Source organism: Sabethes cyaneus, chromosome 2, assembly GCF_943734655.1.
Source record: "Sabethes cyaneus chromosome 2, idSabCyanKW18_F2, whole genome shotgun sequence".
Classification (NCBI taxonomy): domain Eukaryota; kingdom Metazoa; phylum Arthropoda; class Insecta; order Diptera; family Culicidae; genus Sabethes; species Sabethes cyaneus.
This window is the reverse complement of record NC_071354.1, coordinates 181,651,445-181,677,674: the sequence shown is the minus strand read 5'-3', so window position 1 is coordinate 181,677,674 and position 26,230 is coordinate 181,651,445. Positions and strand designations below refer to the sequence as shown.

General features: G+C 43.9%; 1 protein-coding gene across 1 annotated transcript in view; it reads left to right on the top strand.

The window, feature by feature from the left end:
- The window catches only part of LOC128736417 (obscurin), a 54,973-nt gene that overhangs the window by 27,911 nt on the left and 832 nt on the right, over nt 1-26,230 (top strand). The window contains exons 6-23 of the mRNA XM_053830899.1: nt 3,825-7,605; nt 7,677-8,729; nt 9,172-9,306; nt 9,829-10,080; nt 10,158-10,278; nt 10,344-11,295; nt 11,355-12,270; nt 12,547-12,762; nt 17,301-18,371; nt 18,972-19,138; nt 19,200-19,314; nt 19,376-19,978; nt 20,039-20,289; nt 20,352-20,563; nt 20,625-20,764; nt 20,827-23,225; nt 23,281-24,702; nt 24,763-26,194. Of these exons, the coding sequence (XP_053686874.1) occupies nt 3,825-7,605; nt 7,677-8,729; nt 9,172-9,306; nt 9,829-10,080; nt 10,158-10,278; nt 10,344-11,295; nt 11,355-12,270; nt 12,547-12,762; nt 17,301-18,371; nt 18,972-19,138; nt 19,200-19,314; nt 19,376-19,978; nt 20,039-20,289; nt 20,352-20,563; nt 20,625-20,764; nt 20,827-23,225; nt 23,281-24,702; nt 24,763-26,194 (15,238 nt within the window). The remainder of the gene's footprint in view (nt 1-3,824; nt 7,606-7,676; nt 8,730-9,171; nt 9,307-9,828; nt 10,081-10,157; nt 10,279-10,343; nt 11,296-11,354; nt 12,271-12,546; nt 12,763-17,300; nt 18,372-18,971; nt 19,139-19,199; nt 19,315-19,375; nt 19,979-20,038; nt 20,290-20,351; nt 20,564-20,624; nt 20,765-20,826; nt 23,226-23,280; nt 24,703-24,762; nt 26,195-26,230) is intronic.

The following is a 26,230-nucleotide window of genomic DNA, read 5'->3' as shown; positions in this document are numbered from 1 at the left end:
GCATCGCTTTCCTATCGACCTAGGCGTCCATATTTCGACAGTATTGCGAATCCTACGCTCGTGTGGTCTAATTTTCTCACTCGCGCGATTTCATTCTAACGAACGCAAGGCCCGCACCCGCACTCTTACTCTCGTGAAATAGAAAAAGTAAAGCCTAGTAATCAATCTGTAGCCGTATATCCTAGTATGGTGCTCGCAAGCTTTTGGCAGCTCATTAGTTGTTGGCTTCGTGAGTGGGATGTGCAGAAAGACGCTACGAGGCTGTGCATTTAGATGTGTGCAGGTAGCAGAAAGTATACACACACTGTAGAGATGGGCGAATAGCTAACGAACAAATTCAACTAAACCGGTCACAAGGAAGCGTGTTCAAACGAACGGCTCATGGAAAAGAACCACGGTACTTCAAATCCACCCAAAGGTGGCACGAAGTTTGGTTCATGAATCGTATTTTCTGAACTGTCAACTTGCCTAACAAACGAACCGTGAAAGAAGAGTCGCTCAATGCTCATTTGAGTCGGTTCGCAGCAGCAAATGAACGGTTCAGAGCCGTTCACACAAAAGAGTCGTGTGACCACCTCCAACACACAGCAGCAGCAGTTGTTTGTCGCACCCTTGTGTCAGTGGAGTAAGCGTCGCATGCTACGCTTCCTATACTCGCTCGCGTGTGAGAGGGTATCGTCTGCTTCTCACTCGGTTTGCAACATTGTATCTCGATGACGATCCTGATGTCCCTAGACGAACGGCTGTCGCACATTACCTCAAGCTACGCGAATAAAGCCTCCTTTTCGTTGTCGAGTTTATATTCGTGCGAACAGTCCATATTGACCATCGACGCTCGATCGCCACCTACGAGATTAGGTGATCCCCAGATTGAGGATTCGATGTTTCTTCTTGCAGTAGAACAACCCTGTCAAGACGGAGCCATGCCATGGGGACAGACGCTCTCGGCTAGTAAGGCTATTCCTCTTAGCATTCGCATATGCCTATCAGGCTACGATGTTGGTTACCCGATATTCAAGAAGGTTGCTCGTATCCCAGTTGGTACCACGAGCACGTTAAGATAAGAACTGATGTAACCTAAGTGGATGAATACAGCTGCTTCTCGGTCTCACGAGTACAGCTTTACCAGCCAATACTTAATATAGCCATGACCAAAACTTGACCTCAGAATCTTTGAGTGCCTTAGTGATTGGCAGAATGCTTGTACACTGTCAAGTTCACTGTCTTGTTCGTAACGAAAACTTTAGTTTTTCGTCTTGGTAGTTTGTCAGGACCTGATCGTGTCTGATCGAGCACGTGTTCTGCCAGCAGTTACGACACTTTTGCAGTGTGAGTAGCAATGACTGTCAGTAAATTTAATGGTCACTAAAATAAGATGCTTGCGTAAATTACAATTTTGAGAGTATTTCGTATAAAGTATATTCATAACATTTGTCTTAAGTTGGTTCAATTCGAATTTTCCTGCCTTTGCTTTAATTACCAGTCGCAATCGTTGTTGAAAAGCGTTACAGCTGGCACCCACGATATCCTGAGGAATTTCACCCCAAAGCTTCTCGAAAGTATTGAGAAAGTATTCACAGTCAATTCTTTGCTACTCCCTAGTTTGCCTAGCAGGCCACCCTTTCGAAAGAATAAAACCTGGCAAATTGTCCTCACACCAAGCCTGTGTAGCTTTCGCCTCGTGAGACGGTGCAGAATCTTGCTAGAAGCAGTATGATGCATTCTTGTAGTATTTTTTGACAATGGAAAACAAATGTCCGTAGGAGGCAAACTATTGAGGGGTCCGAATAATTAATAAACTTGGGCCAGATTAGCCCTTCTTGTAATGTGTTAGTCACGGAAACAACATTTTCGAAATAAAGTAACAGAACGTTCAAAACTATATAACAAACCAAAAGTTGGAGGGGTTTAGAGTTAGATTCTTTTCTTCACCAGCATCGTAACGCGTCTTTCATTCGGTGGCGATGTTATTTTTACGCAAAAAAAAAGAAAACAAATATATAACCTACTCATAGGTGGGCGTGGAAAAAATTCGGGAAAAACAAAACGCCGTACACCTGAATACAGATATATCGCCGACACCATCGCGCTGCACTATATTACAGGTTATTTTTATTGCCGAATGCTTCGCATAATCGAGAGGATCATCTCAGTCGCAGACGGTGACTCACGTCACGGCAGCCGGCGGCGGCTGGGATAGCGTTAGTTTCGAGCGAACTTTGGCGCTCGAACAAAAGGGAATGTTTTATTACTAATTAGTTTTCTTTGATAAAAATGTTATTAGCAAGAGGGTGACCAAAATGTTTTAAAGCTTATCATTACGATGCAAATTATGCAATTTTTTTTACATAAAGCTGCGTTTTATGGGAAGGAAGGGAACATTTAAAAAACAAATGTCACGAAAGAAAGTTTTGAGAGCTAATAATTCAACGTTAGTCTGATCGATTTTGAATGTTTTTGCACCATATTTTGGGCATGTTTAGTAAATTTGCCAAGAAAAAATGTTTTTCTAGCACAGACATCAGTTTGATCATTGCCAGTGCAGCTGCAGACTAACGTGCGCTTGATGAAGGAAATTTTGTTTGCTTTTGAAAATTCATATTAAATCTTTTTTGGAGTCATTTCATGGAGACATGATATCTCAAACTCCCAACCACGGAAGACACAACTATAGGAACACGATTTGACTACTGTGAAATACTTGTTGTGCCTTGCTGATTGCAGCTTAGACAGAAGGAAAAATTCGAATAGAACGGAACTATATTGGATAGATGTCTCTAGCGAAAGTATTCATTTTTGGCTATGTGAAATAGTTCAACTGCCAAAAATATTGTTTAAAGCAGTGGAAAAAGTTTTCAAGGTTGAATAGTAAAAACCTGCCTAGAGTAGTTCGGCATCAATCACGCTATAACGTCATGTCTATAACACAACACTGATTTTTTCTTGTTAATAAAGTCAATAATGTTTTGAGTTAATACATTATGAAATAGAAATTGAGGAAAAATTCTCGAAGGATGAGTTGTGAATCAGTAAAGAGATATTCTGCTTCCGTAAACAAAGATACAGCAGAGCAATATTATTCGGTGCTACCCGCAAAACTATACATTTTTATGTCTAAACGATGCTGTCGAAATACTTGTGAGATAGCAAATAGTTTTTGTGCCTCATAAAATTTTATGCGTTGCGACACGTCAACCGTTGGGACACGTCAACTTTAACTTATCGTGGTAGACGCCTGATTATTAAGCAGAAATTTAAAATTAAATACCTGCAATAATGAAAATGAGCAGAGAAATCATAGTATTTTGTTGGCTTGCTATGACCACTTACGATGTTAGGGTGATCCAGGCAGACTAAAAAAATTGACTTTTTTTTATCATGAACACACTAAACATAATGGCTAAAAATAAGCTGTAGTGTTTACAACACGTTCGACCATACTCGAATCGAATGTTGTTGCACTGCTAGCCTTAAAAACCGGTGTGGGGTATGCTATTTTTAGTCTCTGTGTAAGCAAAATAGAACGACAGCCACAGGTTATGAAATGGATTATGTACAACAACTTCTTGGTTACATTTTTTTCACATTCATGGGTGCATCGTGACCGCTGAAAGATGCGGAACAGGTGTTCATTTCATAACATGTGCCCTTTTCCCTTCAAACGTTACCATGACATAAACACATGTTTGATTGATTTCTAAAAAAACACAGATCAAAGTAAACAGACCCCTATCAGAACAATCCGTACACACAGTTTGGTTAGTATAAGATAACTTGCTTTAAAGTATAAAAACTTATCGTAATTTCCTCATACCAACCCGCAGGAACTTTTGAAATATTCCACCTCACTGGGCGAAAATGTTACCGATCTCCAGAAGGCCCTAGAGTTGATGCTCTCAGTGCCTAGTCGAGCAGCGAATAATAAATACTTGGAGAGCATCGAAGGTTTCCGCGGGAATCTACAAAAGTTAGGACGCGTTCTCGCCCACGAGTACTTCGGCGTAAAGGACAAGGAAGGTAAAATCAAGGAACGCTATCTCTTTTTATTCAAAGCACGCATTCTCATCACCAAAGCAAAACGTCTATCGGACGAAAAATCGATCTTTATTCTTAAGGAAATCGTGAAGCTACCCGACGTGCAAATCAAGGATATCGATTCTCGTTCTTTGGAATTACATCCCAAGACTGCCGGACGCGGTGAAGTCGTGCATCTGATCGCATACTCGGAGGAATCCAAACAGCGTTGGATTTACGAAATCGAAGAATACGTTAATAATACCGTCGCATTACAGGAGCACAGCAACGACGATTTGCGCATCGATCCAACTCAGACCAATATCGATGAGAGTATCATAAAACTACCGCAAAGAATAGAAGCACATAAAACTGACGAAAACATCAAGCCGTCGGATTTTGCGGATAACTACGTGGTTTTCAAGCATAAAGCGCATCATCGTGAAGAAGCTCAATCACTGCAACAAACAGCGAGTCAGGAAGCGGTAACTGTTGAAGCAGAGGAAGAAGAAAAACCTGCCAGTGTCCAGGAGCGCCTAGCAGCGTTTGAAGTGAAGAAATCTGCCCGTAAATTAGATATTTCTGCGAGCAAACAAGAGATCGCTCAACTTCAGCAGACCGAACAAGTTGTACAGAGTCAACGTACTAGCACTCAGGTACAGGAGGTTAAGGCAGTTTCCGTTCAAGTTAAACAAGAATCTAAAGTTTCTACTCAATCTAAGGTTCAGGAGTCAAAGCTTACAGGCAAGACAAGTACCCAAACTACAGAATCGAAGTCCTTAGCTGTTAAGCGACAGCAAGAGACCCAATTGGAATCGCAAGCAAAGGTTCAAGTTCAAGAAATTAAAGCAACCAAAGCTCAAAAGCAGCAAACTATCCAAACAGAAGATTCTAAATCAATCGCCGTTAAGCGACAACAGGAAGCTCAGCTAGGAGCTCAATCCAAGGTTCAAGTAATCGAAACCAAAGTTGCACAATCGGCTCAACAATCCGTTATTAAAGTAGAAACTACATCATCGTCTTCTACAGAACAGAAATCTATTATAAAACAGAAACAGCAAAAACACACTACCCAGTCGTCAGTTTCAACTCTAGAGCAGGATTCTGTTTCAAAGAGCGTTCAAATTGACTCCAAACAAGCATTGCTGAAACAACAGCAGCAACAAGCAATAAAATCCGAAACAGTTCAACAAGAAGTGACCACTACATCCGCCACAGTTAAGCAAGAGTCTCTCCCGAGTGCGGCAATAGACGCTGATTCGAAAATAAAACAGATCGAATCCAAATACGCCGCTCTCAAGCAGAAGCAACTCGAGCAAAAATCCGAAGAAGTAGACGCGAAATTCCAAATCGTTGAATCCAAATTCGCTGCCCTCAAGCAGAAGCAAGAACAACAGAAGTTAAAACAACAGCAGCAGCAGCAACAACAACAACAACAGAAGCAGGCACAAGCAGAAGTAAAATTAGCTGAGCCGCCATCGAAAGTACAGCAGATTGAATCGAAATACAAAAAGCAAGAACAGGTCCTAGCAGAGGAAGTTAAGGCTAAAGAAGTTGTAGCACAGACTCCTGTCTTAGAACAAAAGCAAGAGCCAGTGAAACCACAGACGAAGGCTGAACAACCAGCTGAACCACAATCAAAAGTACAGAAGATCGAATCAAAATACAAAAAGCAAGAGCAGGTCCTTGTAGAGGAAGTCAAGACCAAAGAAGTTATAGCGCAGACTCCTGTCTTAGAACAAAAGCAAGAGCCAGCAAAACCAAAGTCGAAGCTTGAACAGCTTGAATCAAAGTACAGTAAGCCACCCAAACCGGAAGCTCCCAAGCTAGTTGAATCAGCTCCAGCAGCTACTGCGGAACCAAAAACTCCTACTACTGAAGATACTCCGCAAAGCCCGGAGCCACTATCGAAGATCCAACAGATTGAATCAAAATACGCAGCCCGCAGGCAAAAACAGCAACAGTTGCAGGTAGAAAAACAAATTGAAGAAGTTAAAGTCACCGTCGAAAAGACTTCCGAACAGACAGACACCCAATCAAAGTTAGCACAGATCGAAGCAAGGCATACCGCCCGAAGACAATCGTTCCAGAAGGATCAAGAGACTACGGTAGAAACAAACAAAACCTCAGAATCTAAACTTCCAGTCGCCGTTAAACCGGTCGAAAAGCCGAAAGAAGACAAGCGTTTCGTTGCACAAAAGGTTGAGGCTGTAAAACTCCCAGAGATTAGCAAGAAGGAAGAGGATAAAAAAGAACCAAAACCAAAGTTAGACAGCTCAATTCAGGATAAGAAAGCAGAACCGAAGGTTGAAAATCAGTCTCCTGCTAGTAAGCCAAATCAATTGCCGAAGGCAACATCAACTACCATCGAACAAAAAGTCGAGTCAGTTAAAGTCGCTGATAAAACTTCAGAGAGTGTTACAGTAAAGGAGAAAGAACGACCAAAGTTACATATTTCGATTCCGGACAAAAAAGTAGAGTCGATTTCTGGTAAACAACCTGCTGATAACAAATCTGTTCAATCACCAAAGCTATCCATAACCTTACCTGGGCAAATAATACCAATCGATAATAAGCCATCGGAAAGCGGTAAGCTAAAAGACGAGAAATCATCGTCCATCAGTACAAAAGCTACCGCTAAAGCAACAGAAAAGAAAGCAGAACCAGCGAGCAAAAAAACCACACCTCCGAAAACTCCAACTAAGGAGCAAGAACAGCAAAAACCAACAGTTGAAGCAGTAAAAACACCTCCGGTTCAAGCTCCTGAAAGCCCGAAACCTTCTGGAAAAGCAACCGTTAAAACTGCTCCACAGCTAAGTTCAAAACCAGAACAGAAGAAAGTTGAACCGGCAGTGAAAACACCAACAAAGCTTCTGGAAAGTTCACCTTTGGAAAAACTACCATCAAAGCAAGCGGAAATCGAACCTCTAAAACCAAAACAAGAGGCACCTAAAAAAACTCCGGAAAGCCCAAAACCAGAACCAATTAAACCGGTTGAAAAACCAGCGACTGCTGTTGTGACTCCAAAGTCCCCGGTAGAAGCTCCGAAAAGCTCTATAGTCAAAACTCCCGTCGTCAAGACACCCACTACTGCAAAACCAGTTGAGAAAAAAGTCGACGTTTCAAAGCCAAAAGTTGAAACACCAGCACCGACGGTAAAAGCACCGGTAAGTCCAAAAGCAAGCGATAAAACACCGGTCGTAAAGGTCGTTGAAAAAGTTGATTCTCCAACCAGTCCTGCGGCTAAAGTTTCGCCCAAGACTTCCAGTGTTCCAAAACCAGCGGCAGCGAAAGTTTCAGAAGAAACACCTAAAACCTCAGTCAAAGCTTCTGCGGATAGTTCTCCACCAGCGGAGAAAAAACCAGTCCCCGTAAAGAAGCAACCAGATTCACCCAAAAAGACAGAAGCTCCAATCGAGCAGGTCACTCCTCCGATAAAACCGGATTCATTCGAGTCGAAAAAAGCAGAGAAAAAACCGTTCGAGCCGAAAAAGATCGAATCCGTGAAGCTACCGGAACTGCCGGCTAAGAGTAAAGGTAAGTTTGTAATCGTTAGTGTAGGCTGCGAGTTTCCAACCCGCACCGTGTACGGTACGTTTGTTGCACTCATCTGCATTGTATATTCCGCTTTTACATACCTTTGAATTTGACCACCATTACAGCAGATTCCGCTAGTGTAAACGGTAACGATTCTCCCGTAGCGGTTGACCCGCTAGAATCTTCCCTAGAGAATCTTATAGAACAGAAATCTAGTGAAGAAGTTCTTAAGCGTAAACTTGAAGATATCTATACTAGAGAACGAGCGGCACTCGCGGAAGCCAAGCGCCTTAGACAAGCCGAAGAAGAGGAAATCCGAAGAAAGTTTGAGTTGCGAAGCAGGAAAGAAATCCAACAAATCAAAGAAACTGCCACAGAACTTCTTGAACAGATCCAGGCTACTCGGCAGTCTGTACAGTGTGTGTTAGGTGAAAGTGAAAATCCGGGTAGTAAACTACCGGGATTAGTGAAGGCAGCTGATAACAGTTCAAATTCCGAACAACAGAAAGTGTCTTCGTCCCAAGAGTCCGGTGAACAAGGGGGATCAGAACAACAGGGGGGCTCAACAAGTGAGGGTCAAGGCGGCGATCAAGGCGAAGCTGGTGGGGAAGATCAAGAAGGTTCGGGTGAAGGTAACGAAGACAAACCCGATCCACCGCCGCTTCAGTTACCAACATTTTTCGATCCACCTCCTCCGCCCGTTTACCAGGCTACCATCGAAGTTTTCATCAGAAAGGACCGTCCTCCTCCACCGCCACCACCGAAAATCACCAGAAAACTAGTGGTAAACACCGACGAATTAGAACGTAAAAGTCAGCTTTTCTTGGAGGGCCACATAGAAGGACCGGATCCGGACTTTTCCACTGCTGCTGCCCATCGAAAAGTGAAAGGTATCAAGCACGTGTTTGGTAAAACCGGCGAGACAGTTCGTTACGCCGAAGATACGATACAGAAAGCTGAACAAGGTGAATTTGAGAGCATTATCATACCTGAAGAAGAGGAGCGGAAACCCAAAGAACCGGTCTACGAATACCAGTACACAGTAGAGGACTCGGTGACTGGGGAAAAAATTTGCACAGCCGATCCTGATCTAGAACTGATAGAGAGGAGACGCGAAATGGACGAACAAAGTACTTCCGTGTCACGCCATGCATCGCGAAAAGGTCGCACTCTTGAAGGTATAGTCAGTAGCATTGAAACGAAACGTCTCTGTTGTTCGTCTGTTAACTCGCACTACGTAGTACGGCAAGTCTAGATCTATGCACCAATCCGAATCGGCAATTCGATGGCGGTTAATTGCATGCTTCTACATGTACCTGTCTGTATACGTCTAAGTTATGTTCAGTATTTTTTTTTATTTATTTGCTCTTTGGCACGTTCAAATGCTCTGTTTCATTTATTAAGCTATTATTTTCAACATTATTTGAGTTTGCCGTAAAATATTCGAAATATCTATGGTTTTTGTTTGATAACCTCTAAAATTTCATTGTTCACACCCTAAGCTTCGTATCATCTAATGTTTTATCATTACCTATTTGCCAGTGTATACTTACAATAGTAAATCTAATCTGATTCCTTTCAAACCAAACTTAATATCCCCCTGACAATTTGGACGTTCAGCGCAACTTGAGGAACTAGCAGAGTTCGAATACAAGCACGAAGAGAAGATGTCAGCAACTCAAACTGAGGCACTACGAGTGCCAACCAACATTAGACCCCACTTTGTGAAGGCAATTCACGGTCTAAGTGTCGAGCGTAAGTTGTAGTTTTCTAAGCTAACAGTCGCACACTCAACAAACTTCAAACAAACAACATCAAATGGAAATGTGAATGACTTCACGTTTGCATTTGTTTTCACTTTACAGCTTCAACTATTCTAGTAGACACCAGACTTGTACACGTACATAAACAGCTTTTTTTTCAAATTCGCTTTCAACACGCTTATTGGAGTCCATTGTCTGCTTAAATCAATGTCCAAATTATTTGTCAAGACAAAGCTTTCGTAGATATTAAAAGAGCTTCTTTAGAACGCTTCGATTTCCTAATGTAGTTTTTACCGAGTAAATAATGACCGTAGTCCAACCTATTCTGTATCTAAGAAACTTTGGACTAATAACCTTCGGTGAAGAGTGTCCTCACAATACAACACCTCGAGGAAGGAACCAACCAAGATAACTAAGACGTTATCACAGTAAAACACAACTTATAAACTATGATACTACTACCATGATATCGGTTATCGCACATTTTCTAATTGATTTTTCACTCTGAAAACAGCCGGTGAAAATGCAAAGTTTTCCTGCCAGCTCGACGAACGTTCCGACATGCAGTGGCTCAAGGACAACCGACCACTTGACGATAAGCTGGCTGATCGCATTATCACGAAGCAAACCAATGATCTGCAGTACTCGCTGGAAATCCAACATTGTCGCGAAGAGGATACCGGCACGTACACGGCTCGCGCCATCAACGGAACCGAGAACGCTTCCTGTACTGCTCAGTTGACCGTGGAGAAATGTAAGTTAGTCAGTTTTTGTCTGATTCATCCTCATGAAATGTGTTTGTTTTGTTTCTTGTTTAATTAGTGACTCCCCAGCAAAGAAAAGCCCTGGCAGACACCAACTCTCCCGTGTTCCTGGTTAAACTAAAGGATACTGAGGTCATTGAAAAGACCTATCTCACGTTCATGGTTAAGGTCAAGGGAGATCCGAAGCCAAAGATTCGATTGTAAGTATCCTTCATTTTTTCCAATAAAACTGCTAACATATAACGTAATTGACACCCCACTTTAGCTGCAAAGACGATCGTGAAATTGTGGACACCGATAAGCGTATGAAGGTCGTTCGCGACCGTGAGGACAGCGGGTACTTTGAGTTAATAATCCCAGAGGTACACAAGGGCGACTGTGGTGTCTACTCGTGTACGGCCTACAACAAATTCGGTAGCACGAAAACCGAAGCGCAACTGCTAGTGACCGACCAAAGAGAGCTTTTCAACGAGCTGGACACTCTTGCGGATAAGACCAAATTCGTGTGGCGAAAGAACGGTGTTCCCTTCGATCCTGAAGAGCGGTTTAAGGTCCTAATGGCTGATGACTCCGACTCGTTGGCGCTTGTCTTCCAGCACGTGAAACCAGAAGATGCTGGACTCTACACTTGTGTTGCCGCAACCGCTTCCGGCAATATCCAGTGTAGTGCTGAACTCACGGTTCAGGGACAGGTTAACCAACTTATGCAGGAGCCATGCAAGCCGCAAATAGTTGTTGAATCGAAGGACGCACTGGCGCGAATTGGCGGTAAAGCATTGATTGAAATCAAAGTCCACGGCTATCCGAAGCCAGAGCTCGTATGGCGTCACGAAGGCACCATTATCGAACCGGGTGATCGCTATAAGTTCCTCTACGAGGATGCCGAGTCCGTATCGCTAGTCATCATGAACGCACAGCCCTCGGACGCCGGTGCCTACTCGATCGTTGCGCAGAACGAACTGGGCGAAGATAGTACCTTTATCAACCTGATCGTCAAATGTCCACCGAGAATCGTCAAACCTACTGACATGTCTGCCATGGTTGGGGAACACTACAAAATGTCCATCGAGGTGGAAGCCATCCCGGAGGCAACCGTACGTTTCTATCGCAATGGTAAAGAGATCAAAGAAAGTGATCGTATCAAGTTCCTGACTGCCGAAACCTACCACATCATCAAGTACAGTCCGGTTACTCTTGAAGACGCAGGCAATTATTCGGTAAGAAGTAGTCCACTTTAGTTTTAATAGAAGAAGATAATTTAATTTTTTTCACATAGATCATTGCCACCAACGAAATTAGCCAAGCCACGGAGTTCTGGGAATTTATTGTTAACTCTCCGCCACGTGTTACACACAAACTACCACCGGAGACTATCGTCAACGAGAAGGAAGACATCGAGCTGGTTGTCAAAGCTGACAGCAATCCGATGCCGGTCGTACGCTGGTACAAAGATGGCAGGGAAGTTATTCCGGATGGAAAACGGATTATCATTACCGAAGAGGATGGCCGTTTTACGCTGAAAATTCATGCAGCCAATCGTGATGATACTGCCAAGTACACAGCTGACGTAATCAACGACTTCGGAACGGTGACGGAGCGTTCGCAGGTGAACGTTAACACCGAAGCTAAGGTTCGTGAAGAGTTGAACCCAATCACCTGCAGAGAAGGCGAGCATAATATTATGCTGGCAGTCAAAGCCGACGGATACCCAAGACCGACAGTCCAGTGGTATATCGACGGCATGGAGATTACTGAATCACGCAACGAATTCCGCGTTGAAGAAGAAGGTCTGTACTACAAGTTATTCCTCAAGGAAGCTAAAGCGGAACTGCACGGAATGTACAAAGCCAAGTTCACAAACGTTTACGGATCGGATGAGTGCAGCGCAAAAACTACCGTCCTATGCACACCTAAAGTGCGCAAGTCTCTAGTCGATACCGAAGTCGACGAGAACACTACGCTTACCCTTGAGGTGGAAATCTACGCCCAACCGGAACCGGAGATCACATGGTTCAAAAATGGCCAACCCGTGCAAACCGATGCACGACTTACGATCAAGAGAGATTCTCAGCGGGTGGAAAACTACACTCTTTCGCTAACAATGGTTCGTGGTGCTGACTCCGGAGACTACGAAGTACGCGCGGTCAACTCCATGGGAACAGCTTCCAGCAAGTCAAGGGTCGTCGTACAAAGTGAGTATTGTGGTAACCGGCTAATTAAGCTGGTACTATATGTTTTAGTTGATAGATTCTGATCAAACAAAGTCTGTTGACAGTAATAATGCGGTTTTGTCTATTGACAAGAGAGAGATTAAGGGGTTTTTTGTCAATAACCTGAGCTCTGTTTATAAAGGAGTTTGGCTCAGTGTCGATTTTTTGCTGGATTATTGTGATAATACCTTTTTTTACATGTACTGTGTTTATTAAAATCAAGCGCTTAATGTTATTGTTATTCGGCTGTATATGTAGAGAAAGCATGGGAAGTAAGCAACGAAGAGGTTCGTGATACTGAAACAGTATCACTTGAAGAAGAGGTACCTCCAAGACCTTCAAGTCCTGAATGTGAGCTGCTTATTACAGAACTTACTGTAAATATCGAAGAACCGTTCGTTCCTGAACCGGTTCAGGAACTTGAAGCAATGTTAGCCAACCGGATAACTCCAAATGAAGTTTCCAGCAACCAGGGTAACGCAACTTAGTCAAAACACTTCCCATGCACTTAATTCACTGTAAAAAAGTCCCTTTTTGATTCCATTCCACCTAGGTAGAATATTAGCAGTTTGACACCAGTTCTTCACCAAGTCGTTTGAAGATCGTATACCCTGAATTTTTGTACATACTGCCCCGTAGCAATATATTATAAACCATTGTAATTAATCTCTGTTTTACACATGTTCCACACATCTTCATCGCCATGAACACGACCACACACATACATGTCACACATGCATCATGGGATTTCCACTCCCATCCCAATGTTTTCTAAAAAAACGTTGTATTACGCACATGAAACATGCTTGTGTTTGCGCGATTTCTCTTGCCGACTGCAGAGGCCCTTGTAGCGAGCCCCGGCGAGAACGGTGAAGCACACCGTATGTTTAGCGAGTGTACCAAGATTGGCCAGAACGGAGAGACAATCATGATCTCGGTGCACACTGAGGAAAGCCATGCCGCTATCGTAACAGGTAATTATGCCTTCTCCGTGACCACATTTCTATCACACAAACACCTTCAAGTTTCGATGCACTAAATATCCACATTGAACACATATAATCTTCACTCATTTTTCACCTTTTTCTGTTCGTCACGGTCGGAAAACCATCCACGCACGAGCACATACTAGGCTGTTCCAAAATGATACTGTGTCAGGAAACCAGAGCCCCGTCATGCTCCAGATAGCTAAAGAAGCTAAGTTTTCTTTGACCAAAAATCTGGGGATCTTTGTTTGGAACTTGCAAATTTGAGTTTTATCAAAAAAACTATATTTTTTACCTCATATTAGCGTTTCCCATCCAAATCCCTCTCCCCGTCCTACTAAACTTTCCTAGGCAGTGCTTAATAACAGGTGGGACAGTGGATGCGCATCTCCTTGTTACGAAAGGGCCTGAAGCTTCAACGGCTATTCCGATGCGTGATTTGGATCCCTGCAGCGTAATTCTAATAAGCTTCCAAGCGTTATTTGACACAGCTCGTTTAACTTGATTGTATCCTACGCCGCCTTGAAATCCACAAAGAGATGATAAGTTTGCAAGTTGCACTCCCAGAATTTACAGGGTAAATGTCTCATTTTCTTCCATATTCAACATCATCTGGAAATGCTCCTTATACCTAGCTGCAACCTAGCAATATATTACATCTCGCGCAATTGTCTTGATGGCGCCATGAATGTTATTCCACAACCAACTTATATCTTACAAGGCAGCTCAGGTAACCAATAAGTATTAATATAAGCAGTAAATTTGCCGTTTATTAGCATATCTGGTATTTTATACTACACGTTGCTGTTTATTAGCTTATTGGCTGACTATCTGCATTAAATTGGCATCCAAAATTTTGTTCAAAATCTTCTTGTCGGTAATCAGCTGCAGATAAGCATTTGTTAGCACTATAAGAGGATTAGCCGTAAAGTAGCCGTATATTTTGCCAAAATAGCTTTTAAGTAGCCTTTAAGGTGACCTAAATGCTTATTGACTTGCATTTGAATAGCATTGGTTATGTTTATTGGTTAACTGGGTGGTCTAAGAAGTCAGTCGTCGTATGTTCGAATCTTGGCTGATCGACAAAGAAGGGTAATGTCTTAAACTAGTCTTCTGGTCGTTGCAAAATTTACAAGCTTAATGCAGGTATCATTGCTCAACGGATAAGAGCTGAAGAAATATTTTTATCCGATCTGTATGTTTGCATTTACGGTAATGATTTTCACATCGCATTTTGGGGACTCTATAAATACTCTTGAGCCTATCGTAAAACTCGTTCTTAGCTAGATTTCGGCTTACTTGCTTTTTTGGCGACAATCCGCTTGTTGAATCTGGGCCGAATTTGATGGTTGTCTCAACGATTCCAGTCTTGGGCTGTCACTTTCCAATCGCCCCTAACATCCGCTGTTCTAGCAACCTCGTCAACTGCGCTCATCCAACGGGAGATTTTGAACCATCAAGCGTAGCACGTATCAGCTTAATCAGTTGTGTTGGAAAACCATGTTCAAGTATAATCCGCCACAACTCACTTCATTTCACTGGAACTTACGTCGCCTTGAAGTCTATAAACAAATGCAGAGACTGCAAGTTGAATTCCCGAAATTTATCGAGGATTTGCCGCCACGTGGACATTTGGTTCATTTGGTATTCGCCCACAAAGGTGTTCTGTCAGGGGCCTCAGTTTGTAAAAACGGTATCCGGGAGAGAATTTTGTATGCATAATTGAGGAGAGTAATGCCTCAATAATTATTGCACCAGAGTCGATGACTCTGATGAAATGCACAATACAGCCGTTCGCTCCCGACTTTCAAAGATTTTCAAAAGTTGGGCTGGGATACCGTCCTTTTTAACTGTCTTGCTGTATTTCCGGCTCTCCAGCTGTGTTTTAACCTCGTCCAAAGTTAGTGTATCCACTACTTGTCCATCATCCTCAACGGTTATCCTGTTTCTGTTGACAGCTCCTTCTTGTTTACCATTCAACAGTCCATCGAAATGTTGTTTCCAACGCCTGGCCACCCCCGATCGTTCGGTAATCAGGTTCCGCTCCTTGTCGTTGCACACATCAGAAGTTGGCACGATCCGGTTCCTGATTCCGTTGATCGTTTTAAAGAAGCTTCTCGTATCGTGCCTCTCGAAGCAATTCTTCGCTTCCTCCAGAAAGCTACCCTACTAACACAATCTGTACCTATAAAAATGGATTTCTGTCTGTCTGTCTGTCTGTCCGTATGTTCCTTATAGAATCGAAAAATACTGAACCAATCGGGCGTAAAAATTTGCATGTATGGGCTTTTGGGGCCAAAAAAGGTTCTTATGATGGTTAGAGACCCATCCCTCCACTAAGAGGGGGGTTGCCGTACAAATGAAACACACATTTCTGTCTGTCTGTTCGTATGTTCCTTATAGAATCGAAAATTACTGAACCGATCGGCGTGAAAATTTGCATTTAGGGGTTTTTGGGGCCGAGGAAGATTCTTATGATGGTAAGAGACCCCTCCCTCACTAAGAGGGGGGCTGCCATACAAATGAAACACAAATCTCTGCATAACTAGAGAACTAATCGAGCAAATGGAATCAAATTTGACATGTGGTTGTTTTTGGAGGCAAGATTTTTTTCTATGCTGAATTGAGACCCCTCCCCTCTTCAAGAGCGGGAGGAAGGGGGGTGGGGCTTCTATACAAATGAATTACAAATTTCCTCTTAACTCGAGAACTAATCAATCAAATTGGCTTGGCATGTGGGGGTTTTTGAAGGCCTTCTGAATTTTCAAACGTGAAAGGCAGGTGCTGCGGATGGCCATTCCTTTACAACCTTTAAACCGTTCTCATTGCTCAACGAATAGAAGCTATGTCTTCTAATGATATGACAGAAGAAATATTCATATTCCATCTGTACGTTTGCATTTCCGGCAACGACTTTCACATCGTGGTTTGGGCGTTCTTCATAAATACTCTTAAGAGTTTATCGTAAATAAACTATCAACCGATAACTATGTTCATTTCGTGGTTGAACAGCTAGCTTCGAAACCGGATATCTTGTTAGAGTAAAGTTATGAGTATTATTTTTATGTTACGGCTTTTATTTTCATATCGGGTTTGGACTACTGGGTTGAAACCCTAATTGTAAGGTCTATGTTTCAACCTTATTCGTACCATTGTCCACTCCTTGAAGGGAAAAACACGGCCCATCATCCATCGCATCAGCTATTTCCCTACTGGTTTGGCAGACAAGCTTGAGTACCTTTTCGTCACTTGCAATACCTCTCTTTTTCTTCAGTTTTCCATTCATTGTACCACTGTTTGGTCGAATTTAAATACTGACAGCTTAGCAAGTTGGTCCAGAAACGACAATAAGCCGAAAGTTGCTACAGAAAAGGCAGTAAACTCTTCTGATTCCACTTGCTTTTGATAAATTTTCTTGTTCCACAAGTTACGAGAGCAGAAACGAAAAACTCTATTGAGAACTTCGATCTCTTTTTTATTTGGCAGTCCACCTGCGGAACAGAAAGAAATTTGTCCGAAAACGGCTTTGCAGTAGGCTTTATAATATACAAACACGCAAACGAATTTTGCCAGCAAATTTTCCTAGAGGTAGCTTGAGAGTTTCTTTGCTTCCGGATTTCGCCTTGTATTGCATGGAATTATGAACAAAAGAGTTATTTAAAATATTGAGACAATTTCCCCAGCAAAATCTATAAAAAAATAGAATAACTTCAAGGAAAAATCTAAATAGTCCATACCTAAGTTTTGAAAGTTATTTTCCTGTCCATAAAAGTGGAATCAAATAAAAAATTTACGACCGTTTTTTTTTTTTCGAATATAAGTTAAGAAAAACGAATTTTTTTCATAAAACTCAAATTTGCGTCATCGAAGAAAAATTTCCCAGATTTGTCGCCATAGAAAAGTTTGCTTCTTACATCCTTTAACTAGCATTTCGAGCACAAACTCCCAGATTTTCTGACACAGTATTAGGTTCAAACAGTCTAGCACCCCCACCCGTCACCCTTCATTCACCTGCACTTTCAACAGGCCCAGAAGCGTCACATTCAATCCATCAGATGCGTGCAACCACCGTCATCTTCGAGGAAGAAAGTGGATCTCCGGTGGAATCGATGCAGCGTATAATCTACCCCAACAAACCGCACGCCTCGGCTTTGCACGTCGAGGAGATCGACAGTGTTACCTTCAAATCGCCGGAGGAAACCGCCAAATACCACAGCTTAACGGTGAATGAATCCTCCGGCACGAAGTGGTTCATCGAAGAACTCGAATCGGACAACGAAGCAGTTTTCACGAGTAAAAATCACTCGCGCGGAATTTCCATAACTTCCGCCTCGGATGAGGAGCTGCTTTCACCTGAGACCGGCCGAACGGAAATGCAGGAAGTAAGTTTCCGGCGATTCGAGTCTAGCACGGAAGCTGTCCAAACCGATAGTGCAAAGTTGTTCGGCTTAGAAAAACAAGACAGTGTAGCTGGTGACAGCGATACAGCAAGAAAGGTTCATTTTGAAGAAAACACAGCGGACAGCTCAACGAAGCCTCGTTGGTTTGAGCAGCATAGTGCGGATGAAGAACATTCGCAAACTTGTGAAAAGATGGAAATAATAAATAATGAAGAAAAATCACCGGAAGTGGCGGAAATTTCTGAAAAAATACTGCAGAAAGAATCTGCTGAACAGCAGAAAGTCAAGGAGGCGGAGCAATTAAATAGCCGAGATTTCAACAGTGTTTGGCCTCAGAATGCTCAAGAAGCCTGGAAGGAAACTATACCGCAGGATTCACTTTCCCGGCAGGTTACTATAGAGGAAGAAATCGAAGTGACAGCTAAAAAACTAGACTCATCTACTGTTGATGCTAAGATGCAAAAAGCAATTTCACACGATGACGCAGAGGACTCCATTGATGGAGGAAAGAAAATTAATAGCCTATCAAAGGAAGAAGCGGAGGAATTTGATCAGAAAGCTCTCAAGACAAATGTTACGGAACCTACAGATGATATCGTCAATAAGGCACTGTTAAGAGAGGAAGCACAAGAAAAAGTTCAGGACAAAGCTAGAAAGCAGGAAATCCAAGAAGCCGATGTTGCTAAGCAACCAGAAGGTAGTACTAAAGTGGTTCCACTTTCACTCTATCACTACTCTATGCTGCACTCATACTTACATTTCGAACATTTCGAAGCAAAAAAAAAACACGCACACGTAAACATAATTCGTTCCGAATCAATTGGCAGCATGCTCTCGAAGAAATATTTAAATATCTGTTACTAACGCTTGTTGCTGTTTCAGCTGAGCTAACTGTATTGTCCTAAATTTAGCTTCCTGTCCGTAAATTGCATCCGGTACGACGTAGATTGGTAAGTGCTGGTCATCTATTGGGAATCTCCTCTCTGTAAATATCACCCACCAGCAAAAATTGTAAGGCCAGTAGATTATTATTTCTTTTCTTTTAACTGCTGCTGTTGATGAACATATGACTATGCCTTCGCAACCAGCAGGGAATGTATATATTATACATAAGTGAGGCTTGTCTTTCGATGCACCTATGTAGTGGCTAGCTACCACTTAGCGTTTATCTAAAATCAAAAAGAAAAAATCTGTAAATATTGTTTCTAAACAATGTAAATATTTCCCTAGTTTCCAACTAACGAAAACCACTCGTGTTGAGGGGCTCTTAATAACCTAGAACGATTTTATCATGCAGCTTCACCGGAAATATTGAAAACCGACATTGCGGACGTAACAACGTTTGATTCTCTACCGCTAACGTGGACCGTGGAAGCCGATGGTATTCCGAGGCCCTCCGTCACGTGGTATCTGAATGATACGGAAGTCAAATCCAGCGACCGGATTCGTATTACTGACTCGGGTGTAAGAAGAGAAAAAGACGACTCAAATCAAAAAACCCTACTAAAAAAGTTTTTAATTACAGACAACGTACAAGATCGAAAATCGTGACGTAAAAGAAGCTGACGCTGGCGAATGGAAAGCCGTGGTCAAAAATCGTATTGGAGAAAAAACTCTTCCGTGCCATCTGACTGTTATTCGTAAGTATTAGTCAGCTTGACATTTGCAGGTAGCGTATAATTACTGACTTAAATCCCTCAGCTTGCAAGGAGTATCGTCGTCCAAAGGTCCTCAAGGGATTGCAGAACATCAGCGTCAACAAGAATGAACCAGTTACTTTGACCGTAACGATTACAGCTGATCCGGAGCCGGAATTCAGCTGGATTCAGAACGGAATCGAAGTGCAGGCGGACAACTTTGTCCAAATGAAAACCGAAATCAAAGAGCTAGAATACAATCTCAAAGAGATAACCTACACCGTGCACATTGACGAAGCTCGGCATTACGACACCGGAGATTACACTTTCCGGGCGAAGAACAAGTACGATATCAACGAGTCGAACGGTCGTTTGGACGTATTGTTGAAACCGGAAATCGAGAACTTCTCCGATATTACCGTAATGCCCTTCACTCAGGGTGTATTCCAAGTTTTGGTGAAAGCAAACCCCAAGCCACGAGTCACCTGGACCAAGGATGGTATCAATCTGTGCAACGTGGATAACTGCGATGTAATCGCTGACGTCGAGAAGGAGATCTACACACTGCTTGTCGAATCGTGCGCTCTTGCTGAACACGGTACCTACACCCTAACCGCGGTTAACTCCTTTGGTGAAACAACCGCCACTGCTAAGTTGAATGTCCACAGTAAGTTTTAGATGTTTCCAAAAGTTCGAGTAGAATCTTATGGTATGTTTTTGCTTTTAGCCGAAAAACCAAAGTTCAACATTGAACCGGAAAGCTTGAACGTTCACGATTGGGCTGATTTCTACACCAAGGTTGAGGTGGTCGGTGTTCCTAGACCATCGATTCAGTGGCTGCGTAATGGCACTCCACTGGATTTGGAGGAGATCGATGAAGAAACTGGTACCCAGAAAGTTAAGGTTGTTACATCCGGCGATACGGTGGTGACTAGCGAGTTGTTCATCAGTCACTTCAGTCCAGAATGGCAGGGAGATGTGAGTATTCCGTACTTGTTTTCAAACAAGCAAACTAAAAAAGTATGTTTTTGTCGCTTTAGTATTCCTGTCTTGCGTCGAGCATCGGTGGTGAAACGGAGGGCAAATTCATGATTCTGGTGAAGAATGAACAGCCCGTCTTTGGAAAAGGACTTGAGCGCACCTTGGATATGGAAGAGGACGATCGTTTGGAGCTGTCCTGCATCGTTGACGGTAGTCCACTACCGAAGATGACTTGGTATAAGGATGGTAACGAAATTGCTGCCGATGATCAGTAAGTGAAGAAAAAATTAGGGTTGGTTAGGCAATTACATTAACTGTGAATAAAATTTCAGTGTAAAAATTACACACGGACATGACGGTCGCTGTAGGTTGATAATCGAGAAGGTTGATCCTGGTGACAGCGGTTGTTACAAACTGGTTTTATCGAACAAGAGTGGCGATGTTTCTACCCAAAGCTCGGTCGCCATCACACGTATGTTATTTGCAAATGCAAATTCCTATTTTTAATCATTGATTGCTAAAATCTTCCTACAGCTAAGCAACGTTACCCGGTGTTTATCCGCCCTCTGCAGGACCAGAAAGTCGTCATTGGCGAAACACTCCACGTGGAAGGTAAAATAGCTGGCTTCCCAATGCCGGAGGTACGCTGGTTCAAGGATGGTCTGCCGCTCCACCAAACGCGGACTATCAATTTCATCAACGAACCGAACGGCATAGTTGGCTTTATGATCGATCGCGCAACTCCCGAGGATGCTGGTATTTACACTTGCGAAGTGGTTAACGCCGTCGGAAAGGCAACCTCTGCCGCGATTGCTGAGGTTATTCCGAAGTCTAAGAAACCACAATTCGTCAATGAGCTGCAGAACTTGAGCATCGTTGAAGGCTACCCGATCAAGATGAACGTAAAGGTGGTTGGTTTTCCAGCTCCGGCTATAAACTGGTTGCACAACGGAAAACCCATTTCCGGCGACCGGTACACGATTACTGAAGAAGCCGAAGGTTGCTCGGTTCTTTCCGTCGACAAATCGGTAGCAGCGGATAGCGGAGAATATCAGGCTGTTGCCTCAAATGAAAACGGAGATACAGCATGCGCTGGCACGGTAACTATACTGCCAGTGGCCGATACTTCTACCGGCGAAGAACCGCCAAGCTTCTTGGGAGGACTTCGGGATATTACCGCAGATGAAGGCAAAGAACTTACCTTCAACGCTCGCTTCGTAGGAAATCCCGCTCCCGAAGTTATTTGGACTAAAGATGGTGAGCCACTACAGCCTACCGGTCGTGTCACCATTACTTGTGACGGTAAGAGTGTAGGATTGACTATTTCTCCTGCCGAAATGTCCGACTCTGGCGAGTATGCTTGCTTGATGGCCAATCCATTGGGCGAAACTGAAACCAAGGCTTCAGCTATCGTTCGTAAGATGTTCCAGAAACCGAACTTTGTCTATCGTTTTGCGGACGTACAGCAACTGCCAGGTTTGGAGGCCAAGTTCCCTGCTAAATTGGTTGGTAATCCACGTCCAACCGTACAGTGGTATAAGAACGAGACCCCAATTAATCCCAACGATCGGTACAGAATGAAATATGAGGGTGAACATTGCTGTCTGTACATCAAAGAGTGTGTTGAATCCGACACCGGGTTGTACTCGTGCGTGGCTACCAATCGCGAAGGTAGCAGTACCGTGGAAGCCAAATTGGATGTAGTTTCCCAACTGACCAAGGGAGACGAACCCACTCCTGCATATTTCATGAAGAAACCGGTCGACATGACGGTACTCGAAGGAATGAAAGCCAAATTCACTGCCTGCGTAGATGGATTCCCACTACCGACTGTGGATTGGATACGCGATGGTCATCGTTTGGTACCAAGCGAAAAATACAGAATCGAATCAGACATCAATGGAATTGCTCGTTTGATCGTCGATGACGTTCAGGAAGAGGATCTCGGTCGGTATACTTGCAAAATCAGCAACAATCTGGCCGAAGTATTGGCACATGTAAATCTACACTTCGAACCATTGGACGCATGCCCAAGGCGACGTTATGGAAAAACTAAAGACAAGGATTATCTGCATACGTCGCCATACCCATTGATGGACAAACCAATTGTCTCTAAATTAACCGACCGTCGTTTGACTTTATCCTGGAAGCCATCGATGACGACCGTTCCGCGGTATCCCATCACCTATCAGATGGAAATGATGGAACTACCTGACGGCGATTGGCATACAGCCCGTTCAGGAATACGCAGTTGCTCGTGCGAAGTGCGCAACCTTGAACCGTTCCGTGATTACAAGTTCCGCATTCGGGTTGAAAACAAGTACGGAGTCAGTGAGCCGAGTCCCTACGTTCAAACGTATAGACAGAAATTGGAGCCCAGTGCACCAGTATTCTATCCATATCTTGGACCGGGACGCGATTTCCGTCCGGACACTTCCCCGCTGTATCCGCGCAACTTTGATGTCGAACGAGCAACTCGCCATGATCAACGAACTGGAATCCCACCGGAATTCTTACGTCAAGAGTTTCCAGTTCAGTATGGAACCAAAAATCACAACGTTAGCCTTTTCTGGTTCGTGTATGGTTATCCAAAGCCGACAATGACCTACTACTTCAACGAGCAAAAGATTGAAGCCGGCGGCCGTTATTGCTTCAGTTATACCAGAAACGGCCAGGCTACGTTGTTCATCAACCGCATGACCGAGCGGGACGTGGGAGTCTATGAAGCAGTGGCTACCAACGAGTACGGAACCGTCAGACAACGCGTCTGCCTGGAGTTGGGAGAATATCCACGGTTCCTTCAGCGACCGGAGGAAGTATTCATCATGGGACGCCGATCGGGACGCGTCGAGGCGAAGATAGCTGGCATTCCTTTCCCGGATGTCAAATGGTACAAGGACTGGCAACCAATTACGGAATCTTCGCGGCTTAAGGTTGAGTTCAAAATAAGCTTCTTTTTAAATTTCACTCAAAGTTAATTTTTTTCAGCTGATCTTTTACGAACCGGACACCTGGGTTCTGCTGATCACAGACGCAATCAAAAAGGATGAAGGTCTTTACTCGGTGAGTGCTCGTAACGCCATAGGGTCTATTAGCTCTTCGGTTATGGTTCACATCGAGGATAACGAGGAAGATTACGTGTACAACGCACATCACCGAACGCCCTACGTTCGTGCGAGAAATAAGGTTTATGAGGACTTCTACGATATTGGTGACGAAATCGGCAGGGGAACGCAGGGTATTACTTATCACGCCGTCGAGCGGGCCAGTGGTCGTAATTTTGCCGCAAAGATCATGTACGGTAGTCCGGACCTCAGACCGTTTATGTTTAACGAGGTAGATATTATGAACATTTTGAACCACCGAAAGTTGATCCGCCTTCACGATGCGTACGACATCAACAAATCGTTGACTCTGATTCTGGAGCTAGCGTCCGGTGGCGAATTGGTTCGTGACAATTTACTCGTACATGATTACTACACCGAACGGCAAATCGCAATCTACGTTTACCAAATTTTGTTGGGCTTAGAGCATATGCACACTCGCGGTATTGGTCACATGGGTCTAACAATTAAGGATCTGCTGATCGCCCATCCTGGCAGCGACAATCTGAAGATTTGCGACTTTGGTTTGGCCCGTCGTATTGAAGATGATAAGCTGTACACGCTAGACTACGGAATGCCAGAGTTTGTAGCTCCGGAAGTGATCAACCGTCTGGGAGTTGGTCTGGGACAAGACATGTGGAGCATTGGTATCATTACGTACATCCTGCTGGGAGGTTACAGTCCGTTTTTGGGTCGCAATGATCGAGAAACTCTCACGAAAGTACGTGATGGTAAGTGGACATTTGTTGGCACCGTTTGGGAGTTTATCTCATCCGAAGCGCGTGACTTCATCACAAAATTGTTGGTCTACGAGGAAGAACACCGTATGACTATAAAGGAAGCTCTTAACCATTCATGGTTCGACATTATCTACAAGCGTTCCTTCGATGAGTATCAGATCGGTACGGATCGTTTGCGTCGGTATTATTATCACTACAGAGATTGGTACACCAACGCTTCCTGCAGAACATGGTACCGACGTCGTCCATTGATGAGCTGTTTCGATCATCCATCGAAGATGATTTACCCGTCTGGAATCATCTTCACGCCGGAGGGTACTCCACCGCCGGTCACAGTCGACGATATTCCACATAAACGCAGGAAGTGGGACGAATATGTGTCCAAGGATATTCACCCTGATTATGAAACGGCTTCTTTCAAATCCGAAAGTCACTATCAGTACGGTCCGGATACGTACCTGCTTCAGCTTCGTGACACGAACTTCCCTTGCCGTCTGCGTGAATACATGAAAATTGCCAAACATCGATCGCCAAGTCTACTCAGCGAGAGCAACTATGATTCAAGCGTAAGCTAACATCTATTTGTCACTAAGCATCTAAAACAGTAATTATATAATTCATTACAGCTTCCGATCATCCGCGAACGACGTCGTTTCACCGATATTATGGATGAAGAAATCGACGATGAGCGTCGAAGCCGCATCAGTCGCTATGGCACCGACGATAGCGTAACCATCAGCCGTCGTCTGCGCACGGAAGTAGGAACCCGGTTGGGCTCGTATGCCGAAGCTGAAGCCTTGATTGAAGTGAAACGTGAGGGTCATGCTCCGTTCTTCCGCGAGAAGCCTCAGACAATAGCCATCCGTGAGGGAGAACCTAATCAACTGATCTGTTACGCAGTCGGTGATCCCAAGCCGTCCGTAACTTGGTTCCGCAATGATATGGTCGTTACGGACTCCGGACGCATCAAGGTTTTGGATGACGTCGATGGACGTTCGGTGGTTCAATTCCATCCAGCTTCGCATAACGATTGCGGTATATACAAGGCTGTAGCAAGCAACAGAATCGCCAAGACTGTAGCACGTTGCCGCGTGGTAATCGCCATTATTCCAGACGCTCCCGATTGTCCGGATGCCGTAGCGGCTAGTGACACCGAGGTATTACTGCGCTGGAAACAGCCAAGAAGCGATGGCAATGCTCCGGTTATTTGCTACTGCTTGGAAATGAAAGAACATGGCAAACTAGATTGGGTGGATGTTGCCAACAATATCGATCATGAGTTTTATCTGGTGCACAGTTTGACACCAAATACCGGTTACCAGTTCCGACTGGCTGCATACAATAGAATCGGTTGGAGTGATCGCGGAATTCCTACGAAAACCGTTAGCACTTTGGATGTTGGTGCGCCCAAGATTCAAATTACCAGAGCCATGAAGCAGCTACAGCAGTTGACGGAGTCTGGCCAGCAGGTTGCACCAGAGGAACGATTTGGCCGTTTGGACTACAGCTATGAGAAGACTCCGCTGAAATGGAGCATCGAAGGCAATTACAATGAAAAGTTCAGCTTCATGTCCGAAATATCGCGAGGTCGTTATTCGATTGTCGTGAAGGGTTTGGAAAAAGCAACCGACAAGATCGTTGTTGCCAAAATCTTCGAACTGGGAGATGAACGAGTTGCCGAAGCGGCCGAACGTGAATTTGAAATGCTTCGTACTTTGCGACACGAGCGTATTGCTTGTCTGTTGGCTGCATTCAAACCGAAAAATACATCCATTGCTGCTTTGGTCATGGAGAAACTGCAGGGAGCCGATGTGTTGACCTACCTCAGCAGTCGATCGGAATATAGCGAACAGATCGTAGCGACCATCGTAACGCAGATTCTCGACGGGTTGCAGTACCTTCATTGGCGTGGAATTTGTCACCTGGATCTGCAACCGGACAACATCGTAATGTCCTCTGTCCGACAGGTTCAGATCAAGCTGGTTGACTTTGGATCGGCTCAACAGGTGTCCAAACTAGGCACGAACGTACCGAATCTAGGCTGGTTGGATTTCACTTGTGAGTATCAACTGTCTGATGTTTGTCATCAATTTA